At 45.9% G+C, this 15,060-nt stretch overlaps 1 protein-coding gene across 1 annotated transcript in view; it reads right to left on the reverse strand.

The window, feature by feature from the left end:
- Positions 1-1,715: 1,715 nt before the first annotated feature.
- Positions 1,716-15,060, reverse strand: part of LOC125461543 (protein-glutamine gamma-glutamyltransferase 2-like) — a 72,224-nt gene continuing 58,879 nt past the window's right edge. The window contains exons 11-13 of the mRNA XM_048550461.2: positions 13,255-13,415; positions 9,133-9,269; positions 1,716-2,809 (exon numbers count right to left, since the gene is read on the reverse strand). Of these exons, the coding sequence (XP_048406418.2) occupies positions 2,653-2,809; positions 9,133-9,269; positions 13,255-13,415 (455 nt within the window). The 3' untranslated portion in view covers positions 1,716-2,652. The remainder of the gene's footprint in view (positions 2,810-9,132; positions 9,270-13,254; positions 13,416-15,060) is intronic.

The following is a 15,060-nucleotide window of genomic DNA, read 5'->3' on the forward strand; positions in this document are numbered from 1 at the left end:
CTGCCATGTTGCTCAGCACCTCGGACACAGCGCATGGCACCAAATACTTATCAATGGACATTGGCATCCATTTTGCCTCCACCTCATAGTACTCAAGGCATCTGTCTGATCCACTTGCAGGATGTGTAGGAGGTGCAGAGGTACATTGCAGGGCACACTGAGAGCCAGCATCGAAAAGTTGCTGAAGGTCACTAAGTACACAAGCACAAGCACCTAGCTGAGGGACTAGACCAGACTGCTCCCTTGCTCTCACAGTGTTCACTCACACAGCGCCTACCTGTATACTTACAGTATGCACGTATTGCCTTCATTTTTTCATGCTGAACCATATCTGTTAGCATGCTGGCACTTTCAGCAGTGCCTAAATGCTTGCTGTACTCCTGTAACTTGCTGTTTTGTGAAAACCAGGTGGCCATGTTGGAACGTGAGTGGGGATGGTCCACAATCTAGTCAAGGGGAGTGAACTAACTGCACAGCAGCCGGTATCCCACCACCAAGTCACACTTTATTTACATGTCCTCCCTCACTCACCACTCTGTAGGCTTTAATGAAAAGAAAATGAGCCCTAGATTCAGCTTCCCTACTCTGTAGCCGTCAGGAGAAATCAGTTACAACCCACTTTTGTTTGTGTTTGCTTTTGCTGTCTGCAAATGAAAGCTCGTGTTTGGAATTGTCCAATTGCTTGCCAGTGTGTAATGTTTCACTTCTGGACAGTGTCCCCCCTGGAGAGCTGAGGCTGATCTAGACAGTGTGGTTAGACAGGATGTAACTTAGGATAGATAAACTGTGTGGCCCGATGATTAAACAGAGACTACAGTGAGAGAATGGGGTAGTATGTGTGGTGGAAAACCTTCCAAAAATCCCAACGCAACTTGGCAAAATGATCCCAAGCTTCTAGTTGCCTGCCACTTCCACGTGCCATCAAATTCCCTGGCCAACGTCTCTGTCTCAGGCCTGCTGCAGTACTCCAGCAAAGATCAACACAAGCTGGAGGAGCAACACCTCATCTTTCACTTGTGTACCTTACAACCTTCAGGACTCAACACTCTTCTACATCAATCCTCTTCCCTCACATCCCTAGGTCCTGTTCAGCCTGGGTTGCTCCCTGCTCAGCCAACCAATTTTCAACCATTTACACTTCATTGTACTGTATCAGACATTTATCACTCTATCAGTTCTTTGTTTGCCTTTTTGTGTCTCTTTCTCTCCGGTTTCCATGTCCATGTACTCTGCTCACTGCATGTACAATAAGATGTTCAAACCAGGAAGAGGATGTGAATAAAGATGAGAACAGCCCTTTTTTAATTATGGCAGCCAGACCTCAAAGTTACTAGCAAGAATAAAATGAAGAAATCTGTATGAGAAAGTAATCTTATTCTGGAAGTAAGTGCATGAAATAAGGTATGTCAACATAGCAGGGTCAGGTATGTAGTCCACAGCCACCAGTTGTGATTAGGCACTGCCTCCCACAGTCAGAGCAGATTTGGAGGCTTACATACTGCAGGTTCTGTGTTCTAGTTTTGATTAGACGGTTTGTGGCACTAACTGAAGCCTGACAAGAAAACCACCAGCTTCTTTCCTATGGGGTACAAAGGTGAGGATTGGCATGAAAACCAACAAAGAGAAATATCAATGTCAAGTCAGGATGTGGCAGAACACTTTAAAGAAAATCACTGCACTCCAGCTCAGTATTCGCAAAATACTTTATTGTTAGGATTAATGGCACAACACAATACACTACTCTATAAATGATTTACATAATTGAAGCCAAAAGAGAATCTGATAAGTATAATAGCTTGTACAAACAATAGAGATTATAAAGAGCCATTAGCAACCTGGCTTTAGGCCAGTTAGAAAAAAGATGCGATTTCCATTAAAATAGCAAATATATTCAGTAGAAAATTAGTAAATTCGATCACAAACTCTTCCAAAGAACAGCACCATACAATTCATGAGGCTGAGGATCTATTGCATCCACCTAAGTAGGAAGATATGACTTTGGTCTAATGTCTCACCCCAAATAGGACACATCTAATAGTTTATTGTACTGATTATTTTTAGACCAAGCCTGCTCAAGTGGCCCTTTGACCCCTTATTTTCCAATCCAGCGGTGTACGCGTTCCCACTGAGCTATGTCTAGTATCTTGAGTTATTGGTAGGTTAATATAGTTGATGTGATTGGCGAGGTGGCTTGATTCAATGTCTGGTTGCTGGTTTCTATTGTGAGGTAAGCTACTATACATGGGTGGACCAACAAAGCAAATACCATCTGATGCCTGCGTCATATTATTCATGTACTATTAATCTTGCGTGGTATTGCATTACGGACATTATTCATGTCATGCAGTTGCATAACTCCAGATCAGGTGGAACTTAAGTAAATGAAACAGTACTGAATAAAAACAGAACAAGAACAATACATTAATTATAATATATTATAATTTGTGGCGTTAGATGAAATGAAGCAAAACTGAACATAGATGCCTAACAGTGGTTTAGTTTATTATTTAAATGCTTACTATTATTGAAAGACTTTAATGATGAAGGAATGCTGAACATAAATATTTGTTGCTAAATCTGTGTTGATTTTTCTTCCCTTCTCAAAGGCACGCTCTTCCAAAACAATATTCTTTGGAAGATGATTGACAGGTTCTATTTTTCCATCGGTTTGATAATAACGTTTTTGAAACTTTTCACAGCTTTCAGTTCGTTGGCGTTGAAATTCACAGTCAATTTCCTCAGGCCTGATTTTTGAGGGGTAAACATAACCGTCACCTTCACTTTTTGGCCTGGTTTAATCACCGAACCCCTAAAACAAACAATAACAAGGACAGTGAGCAAACATTGCTATTTATCGACTTAAGTGCATAGTATTCATCACTGAGTTGGTAATTTGTCAACTGATGGCCTAATCACAATAGATAGCCTACCAGCCCAGTGTGCTCAATAAGATGCTTAACATTGGGAAGGTGCAGACACTGCAGTCATTCAACTACTTTCTCAGGAAAACTGGGAATGAAAATTAAAGATAATGGGAACTGCAGATGCTGGAGATTCCAAGATAATAAAATGTGAGGCTGGATGAACACAGCAGGCCAAGCAGCATCTCAGGAGCACAAAAGCTGACGTTTCGGGCCTAGACCCTTCATCAGAGAGGGGGATGGGGGGAGGGAACTGGAATAAATAGGGAGAGAGGGGGAGGCGGACCGAAGATGGAGAGTAAAGAAGATAGGTGGAGAAGGTGTGGGTGGGGAGGTAGGGAGGGGATAGGTCAGTCCAGGGAAGACGGACAGGTCAAGGAGGTGCGATGAGGTTAGTAGGTAGCTGGGGGTGCGGCTTGGGGTGGGAGGAAGGGATGGGTGAGAGGAAGAACCGGTTAGGGAGGCAGAGACAGGTTGGACTGGTTTTGGGATGCAGTGGGTCGGGGGGAAGAGCTGGGCTGGTTGTGTGGTGCAGTGGGGGGAGGGGATGAACTGGGCTGGTTTAGGGATGCAGTGGGGGAAGGGGAGATTTTGAAACTGGTGAAGTCCACATTGATACCATATGGCTGCAGGGTTCCCAGGCGGAATATGAGTTGCTGTTCCTGCAACCTTCGGGTGGCATCATTGTGGCAGTGCAGGAGGCCCATGATGGACATGTCATCAAGAGAATGGGAGGGGGAGTGGAAATGGTTTGCGACTGGGAGGTGCAGTTGTTTGTTGCGAACTGAGCGGAGGTGTTCTGCAAAGCGGTCCCCAAGCCTCCGCTTGGTTTCCCCAATGTAGAGAAAGCCACACCGGGTACAGTGGATGCAGTATACCACATTGGCAGATGTGCAGGTGAACCTCTGCTTAATGTGGAATGTCATCTTGGGGCCTGGGATGGGGGTGAGGGAGGAGGTGTGGGGACAAGTGTAGCATTTCCTGCGGTTGCAGGGGAAGGTGCCGGGTGTGGTGGGGTTGGAGGGCAGTGTGGAGCGAACAAGGGAGTCACGGAGAGAGTGGTCTCTCCGGAAAGCAGACAGGGGTGGGGATGGAAAAATGTCTTGGGTGGTGGGGTCGGATTGTAAATGGCGGAAGTGTCGGAGGATAATGCGTTGTATCCGGAGGTTGGTAGGGTGGTGTGTGAGAACGAGGGGGATCCTCTTGGGGCGGTTGTGGCGGGGGCGGGGTGTGAGGGATGTGTCGCGGGAAATGCGGGAGACGCGGTCAAGGGCGTTCTCGATCACCGTGGGGGGGAAGTTGCGGTCCTTAAAGAACTTGGACATCTGGGATGTGCGGGAGTGGAATGTCTTATCGTGGGAGCAGATGCGGCGGAGGCGGAGGAATTGGGAATAGGGGATGGAATTTTTGCAGGAGGGTGGGTGGGAGGAGGTGTATTCTAGGTAGCTGTGGGAGTCGGTGGGCTTGAAATGGACATCAGTTACAAGCTGGTTGCCTGAGATGGAGACTGAGAGGTCCAGGAAGGTGAGGGATGTGCTGGAGATGGCCCAGGTGAACTGAAGGTTGGGGTGGAAGGTGTTGGTGAAGTGGATGAACTGTTCGAGCTCCTCTGGGGAGCAAGAGGCGGCGCTGATACAGTCATCAATGTACCGGAGGAAGAGGTGGGGTTTGGGGCCTGTGTAGGTGCGGAAGATGGACTGTTCCACGTAACCTACAAAGAGGCAGGCATAGCTGGGGCCCATGCGGGTGCCCATGGCCACCCCCTTAGTCTGTAGGAAGTGGGAGGAGTCAAAAGAGAAGTTGTTGAGTGTGAGGACGAGTTCCGCTAGGCGGATGAGAGTGTCGGTGGAGGGGGCCTGGTCGGGCCTGCGGGACAGGAAGAAGCGGAGGGCCTTGAGGCCATCTCCATGCGGAATGCAGGTGTACAGGGACTGGACGTCCATGGTGAATATGAGGTGTTGGGGGCCAGGGAATTGGAAGTCCTGGAGGAGGTGGAGGGCGTGGGTGGTGTCACGGACATAGGTGGGGAGTTCCTGGACCAAAGGGGAGAAAATGGAGTCCAGATAGGTGGAGATGAGTTCGGTGGGGCAGGAGCAGGCTGAGACGATGGGTCGACCAGGGCAGGCAGGTTTGTGGATTTTGGGAAGGAGATAGAAACGGGCCGTGCGGGTTGGGGAACAATGAGGTTGGAGGCTGTGGGTGGGAGGTCCCCTGAGGTGATGAGGTCATGAATGGTGTTGGAGATGATGGTTTGGTGCTCGGGTGTGGGGTCATGATCGAGGAGGCGGTAGGAGGTGGTGTCGGAGAGTTGGCGTCTGGCCTCGGCGATGTAGAGGTCAGTACGCCATACTACCACTGCGCCACCCTTGTCTGCGGGTTTGATGGTGAGGTTGGGGTTGGAGCGGAGGGAGCGGAGGGCTGCCCGTTCTGCGGGGGAGAGGTTGGAGTGGGTGAGAGGGGTGGAGAGGTTGAGGCGGTTAATGTCTCGACGGCAGTTGGAGATGAAGAGGTCGAGGGAGGGTAGGAGGCCTGGGGGTGGTGTCCAGGAGGAGGACTTGTGTTGGAAGCGGGTGAAGGGGTCAGTGGAAGGAGGGTTGGGTTCCCGGTTGAAGAAGTAGGCATGCAGGCGAAGACGGCGGAAAAACTGCTCTGTGTCCGACCGTGACTGGTATTCGTTGATGTGTGGTTGTAGGGGGACAAAGGTGAGCCCCTTGCTCAGGACTGACCGTTCGTCCTCAGTCAGTGGGAGGTCTGGGGGGATGGTGAAGATTCGGCAGGGCTCAGGGTGGCTGTCTCCTCTGGGGTTGCAGGCTGTGGAGGTTGTGGGCGGAGCGATGATGTCGTCGGCCGTGGGCGGGGTTGTATTTAATTTATTTAAAATTAATTTATTAAAAATTAAATGTGGCCTTGCCAACCCTGGCACATCCTATGAATGTGTCTTTTCAAAATAAAAGGTGATAGAACATTAAAGAACCACTTTGTCAATTTATCTTTCTTTTCTGGGTTCTATTTCAATAAGTGAAAGAATCATTTCTACAGAGATAATAGGAACTGCAGATGCTGGAGAATCCGAGATAGCAAGGTGTGGGGCTGGATGAACACAGCAGGCCAAGCAGCATCTTAAGAGTAGGAAAGCTTGAGGGTTCGGGCCTAGACCCTTCATCAGAATAATTTCTACACTTGCTTTTCTGAGAGAGAACAGAAGCAGAGTAAAACCTGGTGCCAGGAATCTGGGAGCCTGTATTTTCCTGTCTATACTTTACGTTGCAGCAATGCAAATTTGAATTAGGACGAGTGGGCCATTTGGCCTCTTCAGCATTATTGCTATTCAATATGTTTCGTTATGCTGCCTGGACTGGAGGGCTTATCTTATGAAGAGAGGTTGACTGAGCTCGGTCTCTTTTCATTGGAGAAAAGGAGGAGGAGAGGGGACCTAATTGAGGTATACAAGATAATGAGAGGCATAGATAGAGTTGATAGCCAGAGACTATTTCCCAGGGCAGAAATGGCTAGCACGAGGGGTCATAGTTTTAAGCTGGTTGGTGGAAAGTATCGAGGGGATGTCAGAGGCAGGTTCTTTACGCAGAGAGTTGTGAGAGCATGGAATGCGTTGCCAGCAGCAGTTGTGGAAGCAAGGTCATTGGGGTCATTTAAGAGACTGCTGGACATGTATATGGTCACAGAAATTTGAGGGTGCATACATGAGGATCAATGGTCAGCACAACATTGTGGGCTGAAGGGCCTGTTCTGTGCTGTACTGTTCTATGTTCTATCTTGGGGCCTGGGATGGGGGTGAGGGAGGTGCTGTGGGGGCAGGTGTAACACTTCCTGCGGTTGCAGGGGAAAGTGCCAGGTGTGGTGGGGTTGGAAGGGAGTGTGGAGCGGACAAGGGAGTCGCGGAGAGAGTGGTCTCTCCAGAAGGCAGACAAGCGTGGGGTGGGAAAAATGTCTTTGGTGGTGGGGTCGGGTTGTAGATGGCGGAAGTGTTGGAGGATGATGTGTTGTATGTGGACATTGGTAGGGTGGTACTAGGGGGATTCTCTTGGGGCAGTAATTGCGAGGGCGGGGTATGAGGGATGAGTTGTGGGAAATGCGGGAGACACGGTCGAGGGCATTCTCGACCACTGCGGGGTGGGGGGGGTGGAGTTGCAGCCCTTGAAGAACGAGGACGAGGACATCTGGGATGTACGGGAGTGGAATGCCTCATCCTGGGAGCTGATGCGGTGGAGGCAAAGGAATTGGGAATAGGGGATGGAATTTTTGCAGGAAGGCGGGTGGGAGGAGATGTATTCCAGGTAGATGTGGGAGTCGGTGGGCTTGAAATGGATATCGATTTGTAGGTGGTTGCCTGAGATGGAGACAGAAAGGTCCAAGAAGGTAAGGGATGTGTTGGAGATGATCCAGGTGAGCTTGGAGGTTGGGGTGGAACATGTTGGTGAAATGGATGAACTGTTCAAGCTCCTCTTGGGAGCATGAGGCGGTGCCGAGACAGTCATCAATGTAATGAAGGAAGAGGTGAGGTTTGGGGCCAGTGTAAGTGCGAAAGAGGGACTGTTCCACATAACCTACAAAAAGGCAGGCATAGCTTGGGCCCATGCGGGTACCCATGGCCACCCCCTTAGTCTGTAGGAAGTGGGAGGAATCAAAAGAGAAGTTGTTGAGGGTGAGGACAAATTCGGCTAGGCGGATGAGGGTGTCGGAGGATCGGAACTGGACTGGTCTGCGGGACAGGAAGAAGCGGAGGGCCTTAAGGCCATCTGCATGGGGAAATGCAGGCGTATAGGGACTGGACGTCCATGGTGAAGATGAGGTGTTGGGGACCGGGGAATTGGAAGTTCTGGAGGAGGTGGAGGGCGTGGGTGGTGTCACAGACGTAGGTAGGGAGTTCCTGGACTAAAGCGGGAGGAAGAAGGAGTCCAGATAGGTGGAGATGTGTGTCAGTGGGGCAGGAGCAGGCAAAGACAATAGGTCGACCAGGGCAGGCAGCATGCAGGGTCTAGGCCCGAAATGTCAGCTTTTGTGCTCCTAAGATGCTGCTTGGTCTGCTGTGTTCATCCAGCTCCACACTTTGTTATCCTGTATTTTTCCTGTTCATTTATTCCATTCTTTTTTGAGAGTCACAATCACAACTGCTTCCAGTGATTTATTAATCAATAACAGAGATATAAATGTAACATTATCTCTAGACAAGCCAAAAAGGCTTAAATACGACCTTGCATGAAAAAATACTCCGTTTGCAATGCTTTATCACAATTATCTTTTTAAGCAGAGGTTATAATGCCACTTAAAATGAATTTGGATAAATGTTACAGAAAGCTAATAAAAAAGACAGCAAAAAGAAAAGAAAATTAAATTAGACTACAGTGCTTATTAGAAGATAAGACACTAGCAAAATTCAATATTTTTTTAAAATTGTGAGTGTTAGTCACTATAGCATTTGGAAAATTATTTGGATTGCTGAAAATTCTAACCTGATTTTAACGAAGGATGCATAGCATAGAAATTATCATTCATGCTAACCTATTTAATTTGAATGGGTTATCATCTCTGTTATAATAGAGAAAAGAACATTGTCATTTGATCAGATTGGTTATTCATTCCTTGATTTCACTGATTCCTAACGTTATATAATAGTGCTGTGTAGCAGATCAGCAAAAATCATAATAACCTTGTAGACTCAGCTCCCTGTCAGACAATGCTTTATTCACTGAGCCAATTGCTGAGTTAAGTCTGTATTTTTTATTGACTAGATGGTGTTAAGCAGGTTGTGGTCAAACAAATAAAAATAATTGTAACTCACTTCATAACCTCAAAAGGCCCAAAATACTTTGAACCATTCTCACAATCTTAAAATATGGTCTTGACCACAAAACAGAAAACACACCGCATATGTGCACAGTAATTTCTCAGACCCAGCAAACAGATAATTTGTTTTAGATAATGTTGATTGAGTGGTAATCTCAGCCAGGGCTCTGGGGAGCATTCCCTGCTCTTCTTCAATCTTTTATCTCCCATGAGAGGCCAGGGGCTTATAGTTTAAGGTCTTATCTGAATAACAGCACTTCCAACAATGAAGCCTTCCCTCAGTAGTACACTGTAATGCCAGTTCAGTTATGGCTCAAGTCCCTGAATTAAAACCTTCTGAATCAGAGGCAACAATGCTACCTTGTGCCATTTTGCTGAGATGCTGAAAGCTGCAGATTCTACTTACGGGCATGGAATGTTCTGCTCTTCAGTGAGGCCAACTCCCTCCACCAGGAACGTACCATTGCACAAATTCACTGGCATTGGGTTGGTAAAGGTAATTTCTGCTACTAGATTGCAATACTGTATGGGCTCTCCCAGGATCTGAAGCAAAAAAAGAGTTCATTTTAATGCAATGATGCGAATAAAAGACAGATTTTGCTCTGTTCCTAAAGATAACCAAATTTATAAGTGAAAAATTTTGATCGTCTTCAATTAATAAAACTAAATTTCCACGTTCAAGTATAAGATCAACATAGACCCTCAAGTTTGCCCTGTCAACAGTGTACATACTCTTACATTTTCTATTTCAGTTCCTTTGATCTTATTTCTGACTTTGTTAAACAATGTTTCATGTACTTAAGGTTCCATTATAAGATTTAATTAAGGAGATTTTATTTTGATTCATTCATGGGACATTAGTAATGCTGGCTAGAATGATATTTATTGTTTATCTTCAATTGCCAAAGGATGGTTAAGAGTCAATGACATGACTGTTAACCTGGGAGTCACAGGTAGGCCAGTCTAGTTAAGTAGGGCAGTTACTTCCTGTAAAAGGACATTAGCGAACCAGGTGAGTTTTTCTTCCCAATATTTGGCAGTGTTTCTAATAATGACCATGAAACCAGAGAAAATAGGTGCAGGAGTAGGCCATTCGGCCCTTCAAGCCTGCACCATCATTCAACATGCTCATAGCTGATCATAACATTTCAATATCCCATTCCCACTTTCTCCCCATACCTCTTGATCTCTTTAGCTGCATGGGCCACATCCAGTTCTCTCTTGAATATATCTGACGAACTGGCCCCAATAGCTTTCTATGGGAGCAAAATCTACACGTTCACAACTCCAAGTAATTTCTCCTCATCTCAGTCCTGAATGGCTTACCCCTTCTTCTTAGACTGTGACCCCCTAGTTCTGGGCTTAACCAAAATCGGGAACATTCTTCCCACATCTGGCCTGTCCAGTCCCATCAGGATTTTACATGTTTCTCTGGTATGCCCTCTCATTCTTCTGAATTCAGTGAGTACAAACCCATTCGATCCAGTCTTTCTTCATATGTCAGCCCTGCCATCCCATAAATCAGTCTGGTGAACCTTCTCTGGATTCCATCAATAGCAAAAATGGTCCTTGTTCAGAAAAGGTGACCAAAACTGCACACAATATTCAAGGTGTGGCCTCACCAAGGCCCTCAATAAATGCATACTCTTAATCCAGATTTTTATCAAATTCACATTCCATCATCTGCCAAGGCATGATTCGAAACCCAGGTCCCCAGAACGAGCTTGGTTCTTTTGGTTACTAGCCGAGTTTCTATACCTCAAGGTTTCTCTCCCTCTTTTTGTAATTATCTGAGATTCAGAGCAGACAGGGGATGCTGCTATGGATGGAAGGTTAGGCATAGCAGGAATGAGAAGCAGCTGTATTAATTTAGGCTACAGAAAGGTAAAATAGACTATTGAGTAGTGATAATGTGATATCGGGAATCAAAAGAGTGTAGCGGCTTTGGAAGTGAGACTTGGGCTCGACTAAAAGTTTTCAACCATCCCAGGGTGCTACCGTTAGAGCGAAACACAAGTCCTGGGGCACATAAAGATACATTTCCACCCATGTAGGAGGAAATATTTCAGGAAAAGCTATTTTTATTGTTTGTAAATTTTTAAACTTCCTTGCATCTTGACATTAATGTAGTGAATATGGTGTTGATCAAAAATTATAGGATTTATGGGAAAAAATGAATATTATGCAGCTAGTTACGTGTTGGGCAGTCAATCGAATGATTGTTGGAAGGTGGACAGTAGGTAATGTACTAAATAGGGATTGATATAGAGATAAGTTAATAGTACTTAGGAGCAGACAGCAAGAACAAAGGTATAGATGCAATTTTAGGGTCACTGAGTGGTGAGTGTGTCAGTCATTTGCTGGAATCATATGCATTCATAATTGGATAAAGAAGGCAAAACTGAATAAAATTGTACACTGTATACTATTTCTTGTGTTGGAATTATGTAGTGGAAAATAGCTAGATGTAAAATGTCAAATGGCAGGAAATTAAAGTAAATGAATAAGCAATGAAGGTAAGGTTGGAGTGAGTCTAGATATTGCAGGCTTCCCCACACCACTTTGTTCAAGTTTTGATCAGGTCAACTCGACAATAAATTTGAAAGCATCTGATTCAGGGAACTCAATATTGTTTAGACTGGGTCTACCGGTAAATGTAGGGAAGTGAGTGAATGTACATTATATCCCTTGAAGTAACATTTGACGTCTCTTTGGTGGGAATGGGTAACATCAAATAGTGCAGAGATAGTAGGAACTGCAGATGCTGGAGAATCTGATATAACCAGGCGTAGAGCTGGATGAACACAGCAGGTCAAGAGGCATCAGAGGAGCAGGAAAGCTGATGTTAGTTTTTTGAGAAGGTGACCAAACAGGTAGATGAGAGTAAACCAGTTGATGTGGTGTATATGGATTTCAGTAAGGCGTTCGATAAGGTTCCCCACAGTAGGCTATTGTACAAAATGCGGAGGAATGGGATTGTGGGAGATATAGCAGTTTGGATTGGAAATTGGCTTGCTGAAAGACAGAAGGTGGTAGTTGATGGGAAATGTTCATCCTGGAGACCAGTTACTAGTGGTGTACCGCAAGGGTCGGTGTCGGGTCCACTGCTGTTCATCATTTTTATAAACGACCTGGATGAGGGCGTAGAAGGATGGGTTAGTAAATTTGCAGACGACATTAAGGTCGGTGGAGTTGTGGATAGTGATGAAGGATGTTGTGGGTTACAGAGAGACATAGATAAACTGCAGAGCTGGGCTGAGAGGTGGCAAATGGAGTTTAATGCGGATAAATGTGAGGTGATGCAATTTGGTAGGAGTAACCGGAAGGCAAAGTACTGGGCTAATGGTAAGATTCTTGGTAGAGCATATGAGCAGACACATCTCGGTGTCCATGTACACAGATCCTTGAAAGTTGCCACCCAGGTTGACAGGGCTGTTAAGAAGGCATACAGTGTTTTAGCTTTTATTAATAGAGGGATCGAGTTCCAGAACCAAGAGGTTATGCCGCAGCTGTACAAAACTCTGGTGCAGCCGCATTTGGAGTATTGTGTACAGTTCTGGTCACTGCATTATAAGAAGGACGTGGAAGCTTTCGAAAGGGTGCAGAGGAGATTTGCTAGGATGTTGCCTGGTATGGAGGGAAGGTCTTACAAGGAAAGGCTGAGGGACTTGAGGCTGTTTTCATTAGAGAGAAGAAGGTTGAGAGGTGACTTAATTGAGACATATAAAATAATCAGAGGGTGAGATAGGGTGGATAGGGAGAGCCTTTTTCCTAGGATGGTGACGGCGAGGATGAGGGGGAATAGCTTTAAATTGAGGGGTGAAAGATATAGGACAGATGTCAGAGGTAGTTTCTTTACTCAGAGAGTAGGAAGGGTATGAAATGTTTTGCCTGCAATGCTAGTAGATTCGCCAACTTTTAGTACATTTAAGTTGTCATTGGACAAGCATATGGACGTACATGGAATAGTGTAGGTTAGATGGACTTCAGATTGGTATGACAGGTCGGCACAACATCGAAGGCCGAAGGGCCTGTATAGTGCTGTAATGTTCTATGTTTCAGGGAGAAGGGTCCAGGCCCGAAACTTCAGCCTTCCTGCTCCTCTGATGCTGCTTGGTCTGCTGTGTTCATCCAGCTCTGCACCTTGTTATCAAATAGTGCATCAAATTTCTTCAGGTTGTAAGGAATAGCATTTAATAGCTGTAACTGAGGAAGGTGTGCATCCAATACCGAAGGGGGGTAGTGCCAGATTGCTAAAGTTAGAAGTAAGGAGATTTAGTAAACTCTGTCCATCACACACTTGTATGGAAGGCACCGCTATTATGCAAACAATCCCAACCCTGCTGTTTCCAGAAAAGGAGAAGAACTTTGCCTGTGTATGTATTTTCCCAAACATCTTGTCCGAGTTTTATCAATTCCATGACTCAGCAAGAACGGATACCACAGGACTTGGAGGTTTACAAATGCTATTCTGTTAGAAATATGTCTCATACATGCATTTCCAACCATATTTCTTAGCAATCATTACCTTGATGTGTATGTCTGCATTCTGGAGAGTAATCACTTTTCTGGAAATCAGCACTTCATTAGCTTCATTCTCAATTGCAACGGCCACAACGAGAATCTGATTGTTTTCTGCCATGGACTGTTTGTATTGTGAGTAAAGCACCTGTAGAGTCTCTGTCTTTGCTACAGAAAAAGAATCACATTGCAATACAAAATTATGTTTTAAATACATTCAGTGTCATAATACATCTGATATTTTTGTTGTCTTAGTGTCTTGGAGCATCATCTTTAACCAGTAAATTAATAGAGTCCGAGAGTCAAAGAGAATGGAAACAGACCGTTCAGTCTGACTTATCCATGCCAACCAGGTTTCCAAAACTAAACTAGTCACGTATGCCTGCATTTGACCCATATCCATCTATACCTTTCCTTTTCACGTGCCTGTCCAAATGTCTTTTAAATGTTGTAACTGTACCTGCATCCACCACTTCTGTGATAACAAGGTGTAGAGCTGGATGAACTCAGAGGAGCAGGAAAGCTGACGTTTTGGGCCGAGGAGGGTCTAGGCCCGAAACGTCAGCTCTCCTGCTCCGATGATGCTGCTTGGCCTGCTGTGTTCATCCAGCTCTGTACCTTGTTAGCTCAGATTCTCCAGCATCTGCAGTTCCTATTATCTCTACCACTTCTGATGGTTCATATACTAATCACCCACTGTGTGAAAAAGCTGCCCCTTGCATTCCTTTTAAATCTTTCTCCTCTCACCTTAAAATTATGCCTTCTGGTTTCGAACTCCTGTACTCTAGGGTCAAGACCATCCCTATTCACCATATCTACGCCCCTTGCGATTTTATGTAGAAGAATTGTTAACAGGAGAATCTTTAGTCTCAATTTTGTTTGGACACGATAATTAAAATGGTGTGAACCATCTGCAAGATTTTCATATAATTATGCAGTGCAGAAGAGGCCCTTCAGCCCAAAAAGTCTGCACTGACATTCAACCTAATCCCATTTACTAGCACCTGGCCCATAGCCTTGTATGTTATTGCATGCCAAGTGCTCGTCCAGGTATTTTTTCAAGGATGTGAGGCAATTCACTTCCACCACCCTCCCAAAGCAGCATATTCCAAACCATGACAACAAAATGTGAGGCTGGATGAACACAGCAGGCCAAGCAGCATCTCAGGAGCACAAAAGCTGACGTTTCGGGCCTAGACCCTTCATCAGAGAGGGGGATGGGGTGAGGGTTCTGGAATAAATAGGGAGAGAGGGGGAGGCGGACCGAAGATGGAGAGAAAAGAAGATAGGTGGAGAGAGTATAGGTGGGGAGGTAGGGAGGGGATAGGTCAGTCCAGGGAAGACGGACAGGTCAAGGAGGTGGGATGAGGTTAGTAGGTAGATGGGGGTGCGGCTTGGGGTGGGAGGAAGGGATGGGTGAGAGGAAGAACAGGTTAGGGAGGCAGAGACAGGTTGGACTGGTTTTGGGATGCAGTGGGTGGAGGGGAAGAGCTGGGCTGGTTGTGTGGTGCAGTGGGGGAAGGGGACGAACTGGGCTGGTTTAGGGATGCAGTTGGGGAAGGGGAGATTTTGAAACTGGTGAAGTCCACATTGATACCATTAGGCTGCAGGGTTCCCAAGCGGAATATGAGTTGCTGTTCCTGCAACCTTCGGGTGGCATCATTGTGGCACTGCAGGAGGCCCATGATGGACATGTCATCTAAAGAATGGGAGGGGGAGTGGAAATGGTTGCGACTGGGAGGTGCAGTAGTTTGATGCGAACTGAGCGGAGGTGTTCTGCAAAGCGGTCTCCAAGCCTCCGCTTGGTTTCCCC

The sequence above is a fragment of the Stegostoma tigrinum genome, chromosome 19 (assembly GCF_030684315.1).
Source record: "Stegostoma tigrinum isolate sSteTig4 chromosome 19, sSteTig4.hap1, whole genome shotgun sequence".
Taxonomy (NCBI): Eukaryota; Metazoa; Chordata; class Chondrichthyes; order Orectolobiformes; family Stegostomatidae; genus Stegostoma; species Stegostoma tigrinum.